The 17,083-nt window shown below is 29.2% G+C and overlaps 1 protein-coding gene across 1 annotated transcript; it reads right to left on the minus strand.

Annotated features, from left to right (window-relative positions):
• Positions 1-1,373: 1,373 nt before the first annotated feature.
• Positions 1,374-16,784, minus strand: LOC129965893 (vacuolar protein sorting-associated protein 37B-like). The gene is made up of 5 exons (XM_056080162.1): positions 16,615-16,784; positions 16,183-16,321; positions 14,121-14,292; positions 13,773-13,855; positions 1,374-3,620 (listed from the first exon to the last, which is right to left on the minus strand). Exons 2-5 carry the CDS (start codon positions 16,318-16,320, stop codon positions 3,345-3,347), a joined length of 669 nt encoding a protein of 222 aa, XP_055936137.1. The 5' UTR covers position 16,321; positions 16,615-16,784; the 3' UTR covers positions 1,374-3,344.
• Positions 16,785-17,083: the final 299 nt, after the last annotated feature.

Consider the following 17,083-nt stretch of genomic DNA (forward strand, 5'->3'; position numbering starts at 1 on the left):
ATAAGTGATACATAGAAAAACATAATTTAATGCATAAAGCATACAGGCATTTTTTTGGTTCATATTTACATCCATAATTCTTCTTCACTTTCTCAAAGTTAAATAATATTTTTGAAAAACCCTCCCTCCTCCCGAAGCTTTTTTAATAATGTGTTTTCGTTCATAGAGAAAGATTTTTCTGTTTGTGACACTTAACTGCCAAAACATTTAATAAAAACTTTTATTGCTTTAATTAGCAGTCTGCTTTCACCAATGTGCATAAAGCAAAAGATTTACTAGTCATAATTAATATTGTTTCTCTGAATAATGTGTTATTATAACAATCATGAGACAATTTCTTGCAATTTATTTTTTGTCAAATGTAGATAAGACATTTCAAGCAAAAAGAAAAAAAAATAATGATAATGCTTCAATAGAACGCATAAACAAAATATGATTTCGAAATGTTTACGCTTTATAATCTGTTAATATCATTAATAATATCTGGAAGTCCGAGCTTCGAACAGCAGTTTTTTTTTTTTTTTTTTGTAAAATAAAATTGTTTTTTCAGAGAAAATATTTAGATACGAATCTATTTAGTACTGCTTATATACGAATACTTTTCAATCTATCTACATATGCGTCATTTGAATAAAAATAAAATCATGTTAAAAACCATAGCATGTTATTTGAAACAATCTGCCATATTACAATATTCAATTTACAGTTTACTTATATTTTTGAACTTGCACTCAATTTTACCATGGTGAAATCAGATCAAAGATGGCGCCACATGACATTGTCAGCAAGAGACCAGATAGAAAAAGGCTCTAATAATTAGTTATAAAAAAATTTGTGTGTTTGCAAAATCGCAGTGTGTGTGTGTTTTAAAGGGCACCTATATGGATACACTTAAAAAGCAAAACCTTGTCTAAATATAAAATTTGATCTAAATTGCTAGAACCATTTCCGAAATACACGACATAAATTTACATATATATAAAAGACTTGCTCGTTTAAATTTGTAAGATTTTACTGAAGCTTGGATATTTACCTCGATTTGTTTAGGTTCTGTTTGGACTGGTGTCGTCATCTCTTGGACTCTAATAATTATTAAAAAAATTGTGTAAAATGGTGTTTTTTCATAAAAGACACCTATATAAATAAATTTTTAAAAAGCAAAACCTTATCTAAACATAAAATTTGATCCAAATCGTTAGAACCGTCTCCAAGATACACTAAATATATACAGAAAGACAGACAGAAGAAGTGTTAATTTAAAGATATAAGATAAACACTTGTTTCATAGAATTATCAATTCAAACAAATTAGCTTAGAATTGGTACTTAAAATTGTTGTATTAACTTTGTTTCAGAGAAGAGCATACACATCAATAAGACACATTAAATTTTATTTACAGTATACAGAAGCAATATATCATGAGCTAAATTTCTCATCTTTTGCAGTTAAAATGAAAGTTTGCATATTTTGAATACAGTGTGTTTTGCATTTACAAACAACATATAGATTTACATAAGAAAAATTTACACTCTTAAAATCTTATGTTGAACTATTATTATATATTTAATTTTTCTTTCATATTGTTCAGTTGCGATTTCATTCCAAACAGAAAGCACATTTTCAACAAATATTTTGAAGCAAGGCAAATAAAAACAAAATTTTGCACTTGGAATAAAATTGTTTATTATTTTTTTAATAAATTATTCCATTGATTTTGCATGTAATATATCAAATATGATAAATATAAATTCCTATCACAAATAAGAATAAAAGAAATGACTAGCTGTTTAGAGTGATGAAATTGCTAAAAAGATAACCATGCTCTCTCTCCCTCTTTTTTCCCCTCTCGTGAAATATTAAAACAACTGCTGTTAATTTTTATTCATCATTCATAAAATAAAATTGATATACAAGCAATAAATGAAGAAATGTAAAAAAAAAGTGATCCATAATATATTATTATCCAGTATAGCTTAATACCAAAAATAATTTTCATGTAGCAAAATAATATATAATAAAAAAAGTGCTTAAACCAATAAATATAGTATGAATCAACTTCACTTTTTGAAAATTAAAGCAACCAATTAATTGAAAATTCATTCATTTACTTTGCTCATTACGATATTAATCGACATAGCATATGTATCACAGCCAACTAAGATGTTATGTTTACATCTGTATCTCTCAGCTTCACAACACCACATCTACATGAACTTTCTCAATTTACAATATACTTACTAACTGAATAAGAAAAATGATTCTATTAAGAAATTGGTTATATATTTTTGGAAATTGTCTTTCTTTTCCATAAAAGTAAATATTATGGAATTGTAAAATATCAAAAAATGTTTGAAAAATTTATCCAAAGTGTATTAAATTAAAATATTATGCCCAGTGTTTTAAATTTATCCAAAGCATCCTTAAGGGGGGGGGGGTCACTTTCTATTTTTTGCTTAGTGAGTAAATATATATTTTCAAACACCTAATCAATTTTCATCTGTCACTCATTTGATAGATTTTGAGGTTTTAACTTTAATGATTTCTTCTCACCCACTCAGATTAATTTTTTGAGAGAATACAAGGTATTCAAAAAGAATCTTTATTTTTTAATATTTTATTCTTTTTATTATGCATGCATAAAAAATTTTTTTAGAAAATGATTTTCACCTAACTATATGAATACCTTTCTTTTAAAAAAAGGTTTAGAGGGAGAAGATAATTTTATTTCATAATTATGTTAATCTCGGTTTTTTAAAACTTAATTTAAAAGAAATTTACTAAAGTCTATACTTCAAATTATTTGGGATGTAAATAAGTTAAATACACAACTTAACTGAGATAACACTACTTCAACCTTCTGACATGGATTCTTTATGATCCTACCAGTAGCAGACATAAAAAGAAATAAAGCATGAAAACAAAGTGATTACTCATAGTTTTGTCAGTTTTGTCTAATCAAAAATATAAAATTAAAAATTTATAATTTCCTTTGATTTATACGGTTGAATTTTTTTGTAAATTGCTGAAACATCACAAATCCACAAAAAAGTAACAATATTAATGGAGTTCTATCTGATACAAATTATATTTAAAATAATCATAGAGAGTAAAAATTTTCAAAAGAATTACCAAAAGATGCAAATAGCACATAATGAATAAATAGTTGAAAAAATGAAAATAGTTAGTGTTCTCACTAATTACATAATCATAAAACATTTGAGACAAGCTGTGCACCTGAAGTATGTGAGTAAATTAAAAATGAGATGCATTAAATTAAGCTGTGAACCATATAGATGACAAAACTACAGAAGATAAGCTTATGTACATATTTTCAAAGACTTCAACTACATTGGTGGATAAATATGATGTGATGCATTCATTGGCGGGTAAGGAAATGGTCTGTATGGTGGTGGATATGCATCAGGATAGGGTGGATTATTGATTGAAGAAGTACTTCTAGAAGGTGGAGGACTGTTTCTGTTAGCACCAAACTGATTTAAAAGCTCAGCCATTTTTTCAGCCTTTACTCTTCGCAAATGAGTCAGCTTTCGCTTATTCAAATAAGAGTCCAGGAAAGCCTCAACTTCCATTTCTCCATTAAGGAAATTCTCAGAAATAGCCTGGAACAAAAATTTAGATTCTGTTAAAAATCTGAAATGTTTTAGCCCATTTTCATTTCACAACATAATAGAAATTCTTTAATTTTTCTCTTTTTAGTCCAAAAGTATACATTAATTAATCATTAATTTTAGCTCAAACAAGAAAACTGTGCTTCTTTTTTTTATTTCAAAAGTCAATAAATAAACTTCAAAAGTCAATAAAAAAAGAGGCTTAAAACCTTTTTCTTAAAGATTACGACAAATCTATCATAATATGTACACATTGCTTTGTTAAGCAATTAATATACTGCAAATTAGCTTAATGAGCATAATTGGTTCCAAATACTTGTCAAGTGAAACAATTTTCCCTATAAAATTAATGTAAAATATAATAATGTGTTCCATTTCAAAAACACCTGAAATAAATTTATAATAATATTTTTGTTATTTGCTTTTGAAATTTATTTTTGCCTGTGTTTCAAAATTTGCCAAAAATAAGACACAGCATTATCATTAAATAAATTTGTAGTGCAATAGTTACTGCCTTAGTTAGACTGATGTTTCTCAATATGAGATGCAATAATTTCCTTATTTCACTAAAGGTGTTATGATTATACTGAGGCAATTATATCCTCAGTGGACAAAATCTCCTCCAAAATTTCTTTCTGTGACTTAAAATACATTTACTAGCTATTCTTGTATCTGTCCTTGAATATTACTGAAATGCTTTGATTACACAAGCACTAAATTTATGTCGATAGCTCTCACATTATTAAAAAATCACAACACAAGAATAAATTTGGACTCTTTTTCCTTTATTCTGGCCATCATTGCGTAGCAGGCGCAGCCTTGCTACCGCACACACACTCGCTCACGCTACACGATACACTGAAGTGTTTTTCCCTTTGCCGCAAGAGGGCAGTACAGTGACAGGTCGGAACATACCGCCCGCCTTGACATAATGTTGTCAACACACACACACAAGGAAAAACTATGAAATATCACAATTCAATGCACAATGCTGAATAAAAACACACAAATTCAGATTTTAAACACTACACATTACAAGGTAATAACATTAATCACACAATAAAGAACACTAATATAAGATTACACATCAATAGGTAAAATACAAATTTTTGAAATGGCTCTTTTATAAACTCCAGATTGAGTTTTAACTTTTACAACTCTGACCCTTTTATCTTCACCCAGATAACACTCAATTATTCTACCTAATGCCCATTTTTGAGGGGGTAGGTTTTCATCTTTAAGAAGCACTAACTCATTGATTTTTACATTATCTTTTTCTACCTTCCACTTGGACAAAGCTAGAGAATAGAAAATATTTAATAAAGTAAGTAATATGCATAACAAAATATTTTTTTTCTATATATTACTAACAGATATTAATCTCATATTCAATTTTCACATGAGTTTGATATAAATAGCTGCATTAATTTAAATCACAATTCTTATGCAATACTATGAAGCAGTTTAACAGTTAATATATAAAAAATTCACAAAATTGCTATAACAGAATAATTTCCATAAAACAGCAGTTCTATCACATTACCATAATGGTGAAACAGAATCTAAAGTTGTATAATTTTCATCAATCCATAATAATATTAAATCTTTCATCCGGTGACATACTTTTGCCAAGAACAGGATTATTTTTAATTAAACACCTTAACTCGTCTGAAAATTCCCTACTCTGGATTTCCTTTATTATGAAGGTTTCAGCCTTCCTAATTTCCTCTGTTTTGTCAAGGGACCCAGTCTCCTTTCAGTTGGACTTCTCAAGTTGTGGAGAAATCTGAAAACATAACTTATTACATGCAATATTTTAGTATAACTATTACTACAATTAAGAATATCAGTAACACATGAATTGTTCAATGTAGTAACTAAAACACTTTCACAGTCAACTTTTTTGAGTTCACAGTCTACATCGTCCTTTATCACAGAGTCAGAGATTTCTCTGCACGGATACTCACTGTCTTTTAGAAAGGCAGGGCCTTCCCACCACAAGTTACTCTTGAGCATTTTGGACGGATTTACACCACGACTGATAAGATCAGCTGGATTATCTCCTGACGAAACATGTCTCCACTGCTCCTGACACGAAAGGTCTTGAAGTGTGGCTACACGGTTTGCCACGAAGGTTTTTAACTGGGACGTCTCTTTCTTAATCCATGACAGCACAATCATACTATCGCTCCAGTAATAGGTATTGGACACTTTCAATCGAAGAGCCGACTGGATACGCTGCATCAATTTCACCAGCAGCACAGCAGCGCAGAGCTCCAATCTAGGGATCGTGAGCTTCTTCAGTGGAGCCACTCTGGATTTACTGGCCACCATCTTGACAACAACCTCACCAGCAGGTGTTTGGGATTTGCAGTACACAACAGCTCCAAAGGCAGCTTCAGAAGCGTCGCTGAAACCATGAAGCTCTATAGCTTCGACGTCGGAAAATGGAAGAATACATCTGCTCACCTTGATGTTGTTAATGCACTGTAACTCGGTTGAAAACTTCTCCCATTCACTATGATTTTCAGGAGGAAGCTGATCATCCCATTGAAGATTCAGAAGCCACAATTTTTGTAGAAAGATTTTCGCTAATGAAATCACAGGACCAAGGAGGCCCAGAGGGTCAAACAACTTGGCTATTGTGGATAGAACTGTTCGTTTAGTATGAACATCCGTTGAAGTTATGGACACCTTAAAACAAAAACAGTCATTAGTATGGTCCCACGTGACACCTAAAGTTTTGTTATCACAGTCTGCAAAGTCGTAGTTGCATCCAGAAGTGGTAGACAACTGAGGATGATTGCCTCGCCATTTATGCAAGTTCATGCCAGCTCGTTTTAACATGGAAGTGAGCTGCTGTTGCATCTCTATGCATACGGGTAAAGTCTTAGCACCAGATAGCACATCGTCCACATAAAAATCTTTCTCAACAACGGGTGCTGCAAGGGGAAAATTGTGTCCCTCATCCCTTGCAATTTGAATTAGCATTCGAGTAGCTAAAAATGGGGCACTAGTAGTACCGTAAGTAATTGTCGACAGTTCAAACGTTTTCACTGAACCATACTCACTGTCCTTCCAAAGTATTCTTTGTAGGTTTCGCTGACTGGGATGAATGTAAATCATCCTATACATTTTCTCAATGTCCGCAATAAATGCAAATGGATGTTTGCGGAATCGCATCATAATTGAAATTAAGTCCTCCTGCACAATTCCCCCATTAAATTGTAAGCTATTGAATGATGTTCCATTCGTGGTTTCACTAGAGGCATTAAATACTACACGAAGCTTAGTGGTCATTTTCTCTGGTCTATATACTCCATGATGGGGCATGTAATACACTGTTTCTGGTTCTGTCTCATGCGTCACGTCTCTCATATGTCCCAACCTTTCATACTCATTAATAAATTCTTCATACAATTTTAAATAAGTTTTATCACTAGAAAGTTTACTCCAAAGTGAATTTAATCTTTTTAATGCTATACTTTTAGACTCGCCTAAACAACTAGGTTCCTCTTTAAGTGGGATTGTGATTACATATTTTCCACTAGGCTCTCTATAATGAGTTTTAACAAAATGTTCCTCAGCGATTTTTGCCTCATGGGATTTAGGGGTCTCTAACTCAACAGTTTCTAGTTCCCAGAATTTTTTCATGGTATTGTTTAAATCTTCATCAATAATTAACCCACAATGAATTTTTGGGGAATCAAATTCCATTACACTACCGCAAGCCAAAAATCCAAAAACACTATTTTGAAAAAACAACTCTGCATTTGATGAGTAGATCTTTTCTGGCCTCAACAAATGATAGAACGATTTAGCACCTAGGAGACAATCAACTTTTTGGGGAACCATAAAATTATCAGCCAAATTAATATTAGAAGGAATTTGTTCTTTAACACTTAAATATTTAACTGGGGTTAACTCAGTGATTTTATCTACAACAAGAAACTCAAAATTTTGCTTAAAGCTCTTATCAGCATTTGAAATTTCAGCTTTAATAAATTTGGTAACAGTCATTGAGGAATTATTTAAACATGAAATTGTTACATTTATTTTTTCTTGTTTTAACCCTAATCTGTTTGCACACTCCGAAGTCATAATATCGGACTGACTTCCTACATCCAGTAACCCTCTAACACATTGCAGATTCCCAAATTTATCTCGAATATAAAATTTAGCCGTGCTTAACAATACAGTTCTCATTTGTTTATTTTCAACCGTACTCGTAGCTGAAAATGTCGATTGCACATTTTCATTAGTTGCGCAAGAAGTTGGATAAAAGGAATTAACTTCCGGGTTTAAAGTTGAACTTTCCCCTTTATTAACTATGGTACTAGTTTCGTTTTTACCACTCCCACTGAAATGATCAAACTCTCTGGGATAATGAAGTAACCTATTATGAGGTTTATTACAAAAGCAATTTCTTGCAGAACACTTTTTCACTTTGCACATTGGTGAGAGGCATTTAAAACATAAGTTTTGGGATTTCACAAATGCAACTCTATCACTAACAGAAAGTTTTTGAAATTCCTGACATTTAAATATTGAGTGGTTGTTCTGGCACATAACGCATTTAGAAATATTATTCGATAAGAACACTTTAGAAACATTTCTATTACGATTCTCAAAATTTCCTTTACCGAAATTCCTTTGCTCATTTCTATTCGTAACGAATGCGCGGGAAAACGAACCGTACTCAGTTTTGGTTTTGGTTTTAGAAGCCACAAATAAATCACATTCTCTACTTAATTCCTGCACATTAAAAACAGATTCTCCTTGTTTAATACTGATATGACTTTTTAAATCTTGAGGAAGAGTGCTAAAAATCTGATCAGAAACCATTAACTCACACAATTTAGAAAAATCATTCACATTACGAAGTTGAATGTAATACTCAAAAACAGATCTAACTCTTGAAGCAAATTGCACATAATTTTCTGTTGGCAATTTTACTGCACTTTTAAATTGTTTTAGACATTCTTGATAAGTTGGTTGAAATTGTTTTAAGACAATAGATTTAATTTTTTCATAGTCACTCAACTCTTCTTCTTTGATATAAACCATTAAATTGCCAATTCTATCCCCTAATAGATTTAATAGAATTTCCGCTTTAAATTTATCACTAACTCCTTTTGTTTTGAAAGCTTTTTCGAGCGAATTGAAAAAGAGATTAAAACACTCAGCATTTTTGGGAACAGGAATCGTCAAAACTTTGATACTCTTAATTAAATTCTCTAAACTAAAACTCTGTTCATTATCGTTAAGCTCACACGATGAGGATTTGAGCTTTAAAAGCTCTATTTCTTTCTCTACACGCAAAAGCGAAAGCCTTTCAATCTCCAATTTTTGTTCTAATGAACGCCTTTCGTTTTCGGCTTGATCAGAATTTTTACTTCTTTCGTCTGAAATCTCTTTAATTAAATTTTTCACGACCTCAATTTTTTGCTTATAAATGTCACTATTCTCAATTATACTTATCAAATCTACAACTTTAGCGGAAGATGCAAATTCAATATTTAATTCCGTACACAAACTCTTTAATTCGTCTTTCTTCAAACTAGACAAAGACATAACGAAAATTTAAGTAATTGAACACTTACCCACAATAATTATCCTTGAGAATTGGGACGAGAGAATACGCGAAAACACAGAGAACAGAAACAAAAAACACCACTCAAGCACAAGTTTCGTTTCCTAAGCCTACGCTAATCCACTTCGCATATTTTCACACACAAAAAAAACGTAATCCATCGCTGATCGCTATTTCCACTCCTCCGAGACGGACCATATGATTACACAAGCACTAAATTTATGTCGATAGCTCTCACATTATTAAAAAATCACAACACAAGAATAAATTTGGACTCTTTTTCCTTTATTCTGGCCATCATTGCGTAGCAGGCGCAGCCTTGCTACCGCACACACACTCGCTCACGCTACACGATACACTGAAGTGTTTTTCCCTTTGCCGCAAGAGGGCAGTACAGTGACAGGTCGGAACATGCTTCTTTTTCATATCACAATGCAAAACTAAAATGTCTTGCATTATTTTAAATATTTAAATAATTGTATATTTTACAGTTTGTTTTTACTATTGTTTTAACTTAAAATAAACCATCAACAAATAAGCATTAAAAACAGGCTGGTAGCCATCAGCTAGAGTTTAAATGTGAAATCATAATGTTGCCATGTTACTCATTTTGTGAAATGTCGTCCTTATTATGCGAGTCATTTTTCACACTTTGGTTTGCTCAGGTAATCACTCATATAATGAATCTTGATAAGCAAGGTTTGATTGTATTATCAACTTTGAATAACATTAACTTTAAAAGAATTCACAGTTACATCAAAATAACATTGATGAAAGAACTTCACAAGTTATAAAATGATAATTTTTATTGCAAAGTTTCACAATTCACTCATGTTAAAAAATATATAAATAAACAACTAATTCAAGCTCTTGGAAATCTCAATATTAGATCTTAAAATTTAGTTTTGGACCTCACTTTCAAACCACGTAAAATCACCTTTATGTCATCACTTAAAGGAGTGGAAAGCACTTGCTTGATTCTACAATAAATGCTATAATAAAATTAGTGATTATAACCTTAATTTACATTCTTTTTAAACAAAATCATAAGTTGAGACCAAATAAGGCAACGTATTTAACTTCGTATTTTTAAATATAGTGAATGGAGCAGTTCTTTCCTATTCTTTAATACTTTCACAGCTTAAATATATTAAAAACATAAAAAGAAGAAGAAACTGAAATTTGGAACAAAAATAACTTATAAATTACTTCTGTTGTTAAATAATACTCAAAACATTAGATGACATAATTTTAAGTAGTTAAATGAAGGAAATTTGAAAATTTAATCATTTATGTATAATAAAAAATACAAGAATCCTAAATGAACTTATTTTTCATCACTAATTGTTTTATATTATTGATATATTTCAAACTGTCCAGTAGCCAAATATATAATAAGTAAAGGTATAAGTACTAATTACAGTCTTACTGAAAAGGTATAAGATTGGGTTAAAAATAACTTAATATGAAAAATTATATCAATTTTAAACCATACAAATTTTTTAAGCTACAAAATAATAAATTTAAGTATATGTTTTAAATTATGAAAAAAATTTTATCAAAATCAATAGATGGAAGCTTGGGAAGAAAGTATAAATTCATCTGCAGATTATATTATTTGAAAAAACAAAATAATTACAAGTGTTATTGGTATAATTTTTTTTCTTTTCATGAAATTTAATTTTAGTATTAGATTTATCAGAAATTGTATAAAGCAAAATACTAGCTTTTAAGGATGCTGATAACAGTTATATTGAAACAGCACAAAAAACTTGTCTATCATTAACAGCTATCTCATTAATCCTGGTAGCTATAGCATGAAATATCAAGGCCAAAGATAATTTCTACAAAGCAACATGGCAGATGCAGAGGGATAAGATATTCTTCTTCACAAATTGGGATACAATTGCCCTGTACCAGTTGAAAAATAAAAATTGAACTGTATAGCAAATTCTTATGTTGCTTACAGATGATAATTAAAGAAAGATGAAAGAGAAAAAAAAATAGCCCACTCTTTAAAAAAACAGAAAAAAAAAATCTATAGAATCATATTGAGCTTGCATAGAAATATTTAATAACGGACACTAACTAAGATAGTGTGATGCTCGTAGATAAAAAATTAAATTTAAATGACCCAAATGGATTTAAAATTTTACTGGTAAAATCTGGATAAAAAAAATCACCTTCTTCTTCACAATTGTTTTTAAAGAAAACAAAATGAATTCATTATGATATAGGAAGATGCTAGCAGACAGTCTGTTGTTAATTGCTCCTCTGATTACCCAAAAAGACAATACACGTGCATATTCAATGTTCTGCAAAATCCTGGATGAAGACAAACTTTTCAATGGCAAACCTTCAGGACATTTTGCTTCAAGACGTTTACAGCAATGGACAACAGAAGTCATTCTGATTTAAAATTGCAATTAAAAGCAGCTGGAACAACACTAATTTGAGCATATTCCATGCTCTGTCTCATTCCATAAACTAATGATCAATATAAGAGATAAAAAAAAAGAGGTTTCCATATAACTTATTAAAAAAGTCATAATGACATTAGATTTTTCTCCATCATTACACCATTTTTTTTTATTTCATATAAAATTTTATATAATATAACTAAAATATATTTCTGCAGTGACTTTATTATATAATGAAGTATCCTTGCATTTCATAAAAATATTATATATATATATATATCCTTACTTTTCTTTTTATTTTTCATTTTCTGCTTTTACAATGACAGTATACACAATACCTATTAAGTGAAATTTTGCTTTTCTAATAGATAAATTTATAAAATAAAATATACATGAAAAAGAAAAAATTAAATATTAACTGAATTAAATACTAAAACAAAAAAATATATATCATACAGATATAAACCATTGCAATTTATATTTTAAAAAAGATTCTGAATAAAAAATATAATAAAACCTTTAAAAAATGCTGAACAAAAGGAAAAGTGAATTAGATATTGTTAACAAATTCATTACTTTTTTTTAAATCTATAAACAAAAACTCGAACTACTACACAATTTTCAATTTTGATCCAAAAATCTTTTCTCTTCACGATATTTAGTATTTCTAACAACAAAATGGATATTTTTCTGCCCTTCCTATTTATATATATAAAGAGCATCCTAATGAAAATTAGACCAAAAATTATTTAGTTCTAGAGGCATTATCCAAGTGAGAGCATTTTGAGATTTCTCTGGCAGGCGACTGTGTATGTCTGGGAAAACTCGATATAAAATGCAGCGGTGATGGTATATTTTTGAGTGGAATGAAAGTGACAAAACAAGTAAAAAACTTGGATTTTTCTAAGCAGGCTCAGCAAGCAGAAGCTTAACTTTTGTTAGAAGAAGGTGTTAGTAAAAATACATTTAGATTTGTGCATGTACTTAAGTGCATGTCTTTGAAATACATTTTTGATTGGATTATTTTAATTATAGACACGACAGTGAAAATGACAGGTCACAAATAATTAAATTACATTCTGTCATTAATGTTAAAATCACTTAGCCAACTGAAAATTGCTGTTAATGTATAGCCTTCTCATAAACATTCTTGGTTCAATTGTAACATTAGTTCCACAAATATCCTGTTCCAATAAAATTAGAGTACTATACTTTGAACCTATTTGGAAGAATCCACAACATAATATTTTTTTTATCATTTCTATTTTACTCAAAAGCACATTGTTGAAATCTTCTATATGCCCTTTCACACTTCCAAGGTTGCCAACAAAGCCACCAAAGTAGCAAGTGCACAACTCAACAAAGAATACATTAAAAAAATTAGCAATAGAGTTACTAGAAAAATACTTTCCTTGCTTGCTTGGGTTACCATACTGGCCACAAACTCAAAGGGCATATGAAAGTAGATTTCAACTAAATACATTGCTGATTACTACCATACACTATATTTCTTCTAACATCAATCAAAGAAATCTCAATCATGTAGAATGATAATGTCGAGACACAGTCTTACTTCCATTAGTGAAACAGAAAGTGAAGATTAGGATTTAACTGGGTAATATTTTACTTATTCATATTCTTGAAGTGAATCATTGTTTCTCTTTTTCTTTCCATAAATTGGCCTGTCAGGTTTTTACAATTTTGCCAAAGATAAACATTGAAATCCTTTGCAGTGTATTAACAAAATGAGCACTTTTTTTATAATGCCATCTGCTACAAGTACAATTAAGCATTTGCGAAGGATGCGCAATGCGCATTGCGGAAGAGAGGAAGGACCATTGCGAAGAGAGCAAACTCTATATTACACTTGCAACAAATATAATTGTTAAAAAATGAAGTTGCAATTCACATCTTGCACATTTTCTGATCATCCCAAAGATATGAAGACATCAGAAAATAATTGATCATTTTTTAGAGCTGAAACTTTTTAGATCAAAATAACTGCTGATGAGTGGGTCTAACTTTTCCAAGGAGCACTTATGAAAGTTACTTTAATAACCTGACTAATTTTAAGAACAACATCTAGATAATAAATTTTTAATTGTTTAGATAAAATTTAAAGCAACTTACTTCACTTTCTTCTTCAGCCTCAGCTGCAGCTGCTTGAATTAAAGCTAATGTTGTATCCAGAGACATCTGTCGTGTCAGATCATCTGAAAATTATTTAGACAATAATCAACACAGACTTCTTTTGATTTATACATATTAGAATAATTATATATTCATTCACCAATTTATTAGCAATTCATATATTAAACAGCAACCAAAGTAAAACTTTCTGCAAACATATTAAAGGAAAAACAAAATGTTCAAAATTATATAATCAAACATTTTAACAGAAATACTAAATTCTAATACAAAATATCTGAAATATATAATATGCAGGTTAAATTTTTAAAAAATAGCTAAAAATATTACCTAATTTTTGCTTTTTAGCCTCTAAACTTTCTTTTAAATCTTTTGCTTCATCGTTTAACTCCAAAATTTTTATTCTCAAATCATTCACAATAGGTTCTTTTGCTAGATTAGATTCTGCTAAATTTTTGTTACTCTCTAGCATTGAATTTCTTTCAGATTCAGCTGTTTTTACCTGAAACATTCCAATAATATTAATATTGTAATTTTAATCAAAAGGTATTACAAAAATTATCATCAAAAAAAATATTTAGATAGAAAATAAAGTAAGCAAATGCATAAGATCTTGTGTTTGTGGTGAAATTTTTTTTAAAAATCCGATTGCTGTAATTTTATACATATATAAATGAATTAAATAAAAACATATCTTTTGTGAATGATATATTTTGCAGATATTTATCATCTCATTTTCACAACTGTTTTTATTTTATTTCACTGAACCAATTTTTAGAATACACTTTATTACACGTCTACCACTCCTCAGAAAAACAATATTTTCGTGTGTTTTATTAATAAAAAATTAACTATTTAAATATATGGCATGAAGTCTTCACTAAAAGATTAATTATTCTTCATTATTAGCAATAAATTTTAAAATATTAACAACATAACAAAGATTAAAGCTATTCAGAAAAAAAATTAGCAATGGAGAGATGTATGTTGTTTAAACTATATAAAAATATAAAGTACATTTATTAGCATTTAAAGGAATATCAATGTAACATGTAAATAAATATCCATTTTTAACATATTTATCTCATATATTTTAAATGTAGAAAAACTTCTAAATAAAATATAAAAATACACAAAATCTTCTTATGGTCTGCAATTTTAATTTTAAATAAAGATGACAGTTGCAAATAACAAGTTTCAAATTCCATTTTTAAAAACCACTTAAAGTTAACTTTCACTATAAGTTATTAACATTCTTAAAGAAACAATGGCAAAATTTAGTTAAATAAGTATTGACCCAGGAGTACATAAATAAAATGATATGAAACATCTGCAATTTTTTAATTTTAGAGAAACGGCAACATTAAAAATAAAATACTCTTTTTTAAACATGGAAACATAGTTTTTAAATGATAAAAAAGAAACTTCTGAATAACAGAATCTTTATTAACCTGTTAATCGTCCCAACATATACAAAAAAAAAAAAAAAAATGTACCTGTTGAGCTGTAGAAAATAATTGACTCATTACAGATGCAAAATCATAAAAAATACTTGCTTTCAAAAATAAGGTTTTTCAATATAAAATAAAAAGGTTTCACATAGTCTTTCAGATTAAAATGCTTAAAAATACTAGTTGAAGCACATATGGTTCAAAACATAAATGCACCAATTCATATTATTAACTAGCAGCTGCATTCAATTAACAGCAAAGTAAAGAGCAAAATAATGTAATAAGAAACTGTTCAATATATAATTTTTTGCATTTTTTAAAGATATGTCAATGATCAGAAGAAAAGACAGCAATGTTTCCAAAAATTAATAATGATGCATTATCTCATCAAGAGGATAATCATTTCAGGCATCCACAGATGAATACTAGCCTGAGTTTAGCAATTTATGACCAAATAATGACTAGCCATTAATAAAATTTTTAAAAAACATGTCTTAAACATAAGAACAATCTGCTTTTTCTGATTGTTAGGCCATTCTTTACAAGTTATTATACATTTTTTAGGGTGAGTGCAAATGGTTCCTGACATATACATGAAAAAAGTAAAAAACAATGTAAAGTATGTAGAACTCATATAACAGATATATTACTTGCAAGACACACACACTTAATATGGTGATTAATGCACTACAATCTTCTTTATTTTAATAATATTTATGAGTGAAAGTTGAAGAAAATCTATTTAATAGTTTAGATTTCGATTGAGCACTAATTTATGAATTTTTATTTATTAAGATATGTTTTGATTTATTAATGCTCTAGAAAAAGTTACTCATACATCTTTGGGACTCCGAACAGTTCAAAGGTTTAGAAACATAGGAGGGAAAAACCAAACATAACAGTAGAAATTGTAGTAAAATAAATGAACATAAAGTAATTACCTGCTGCAATTCCTGCACTAAAGTTTCAATTAATTCATCATTATTAAGAAGCATTTGAAGTTCATTTGTAGCCATGTGTCGTATAAGTCTAGTGGCAGGATTGTAATCCGGGTTCAGTTCATGCATATAATAAGGCATTCTGGAATGAATTTAAAAGCAATATTTATTAATGTGGGTTTCCAAAAATATTTCCTTACTTTCCAAAAATGAATAATTAAATTTTCAGTGATACATGCAGAATAAATATAAAATGTTGTAGCAATTATTTATCCATACAAAAATACACAATTGTAAACACAAAGGATATGAATATCAACAATTCTATGTGCTTCTATTTTAGCAATCGCGGATTCTACAGCAAGAACTGTATATTAAAAAAATGAAATCAATTTGAATAAAGCGATGTTATAAAATCAGAAAAAGAAGCCTTACTTTAAAGATCACGATACAAGAGCAGGAAACAACGGTTTAATCAGAAAAGTGTTTTTTATCAGGGTATAAAAATTAATTTGCTCTGTATAGCTAAGATGTTTACAAATATAAACAAACCACAAATACGGAAGAATCAGAAGATGACAGGTCGAAGACTAATCGATGAATAATTTAACAAATGATATATGAATCTGTCTTACATTACAATGTGTTGAATTTGTATTTTCTTGCAAATTAATTTAAATTTTAATTAGAATTTATTACTAAATTTTATTTTTTAACATAAGCAGAGCTTATGTAAAATAAGTAATGAAAAAAAAAATTGAGCAGGCTAATTTATCCCATAAGAAAGATTAAGCACCTTATTGCTTAATTTCCTTTATTTAAATAAATTCAAACCAAACAGAACACTGCAAAAGAATCCTATTTATAAAATTCAATCAAAATTAAAATTTACAATCCATGAAAT

Source organism: Argiope bruennichi, chromosome 4 (assembly GCF_947563725.1).
Source record: "Argiope bruennichi chromosome 4, qqArgBrue1.1, whole genome shotgun sequence".
Taxonomy (NCBI): domain Eukaryota; kingdom Metazoa; phylum Arthropoda; class Arachnida; order Araneae; family Araneidae; genus Argiope; species Argiope bruennichi.

Excerpts from the sequence above, each read along its gene's own strand:
- LOC129965893 (XM_056080162.1), bottom strand. The coding sequence starts at position 16,320 with ATGCCTTATTATATGCATGAACTGAACCCGGATTACAATCCTGCCACT. Across the intron at positions 14,293-16,182 it reads TAGTGCAGGAATTGCAGCAG|GTAAAAACAGCTGAATCTGA; the intron begins GTAATTACTTTA and ends GGAATGTTTCAG. Across the intron at positions 13,856-14,120 it reads GGCTAAAAAGCAAAAATTAG|ATGATCTGACACGACAGATG; the intron begins GTAATATTTTTA and ends AATAATTTTCAG.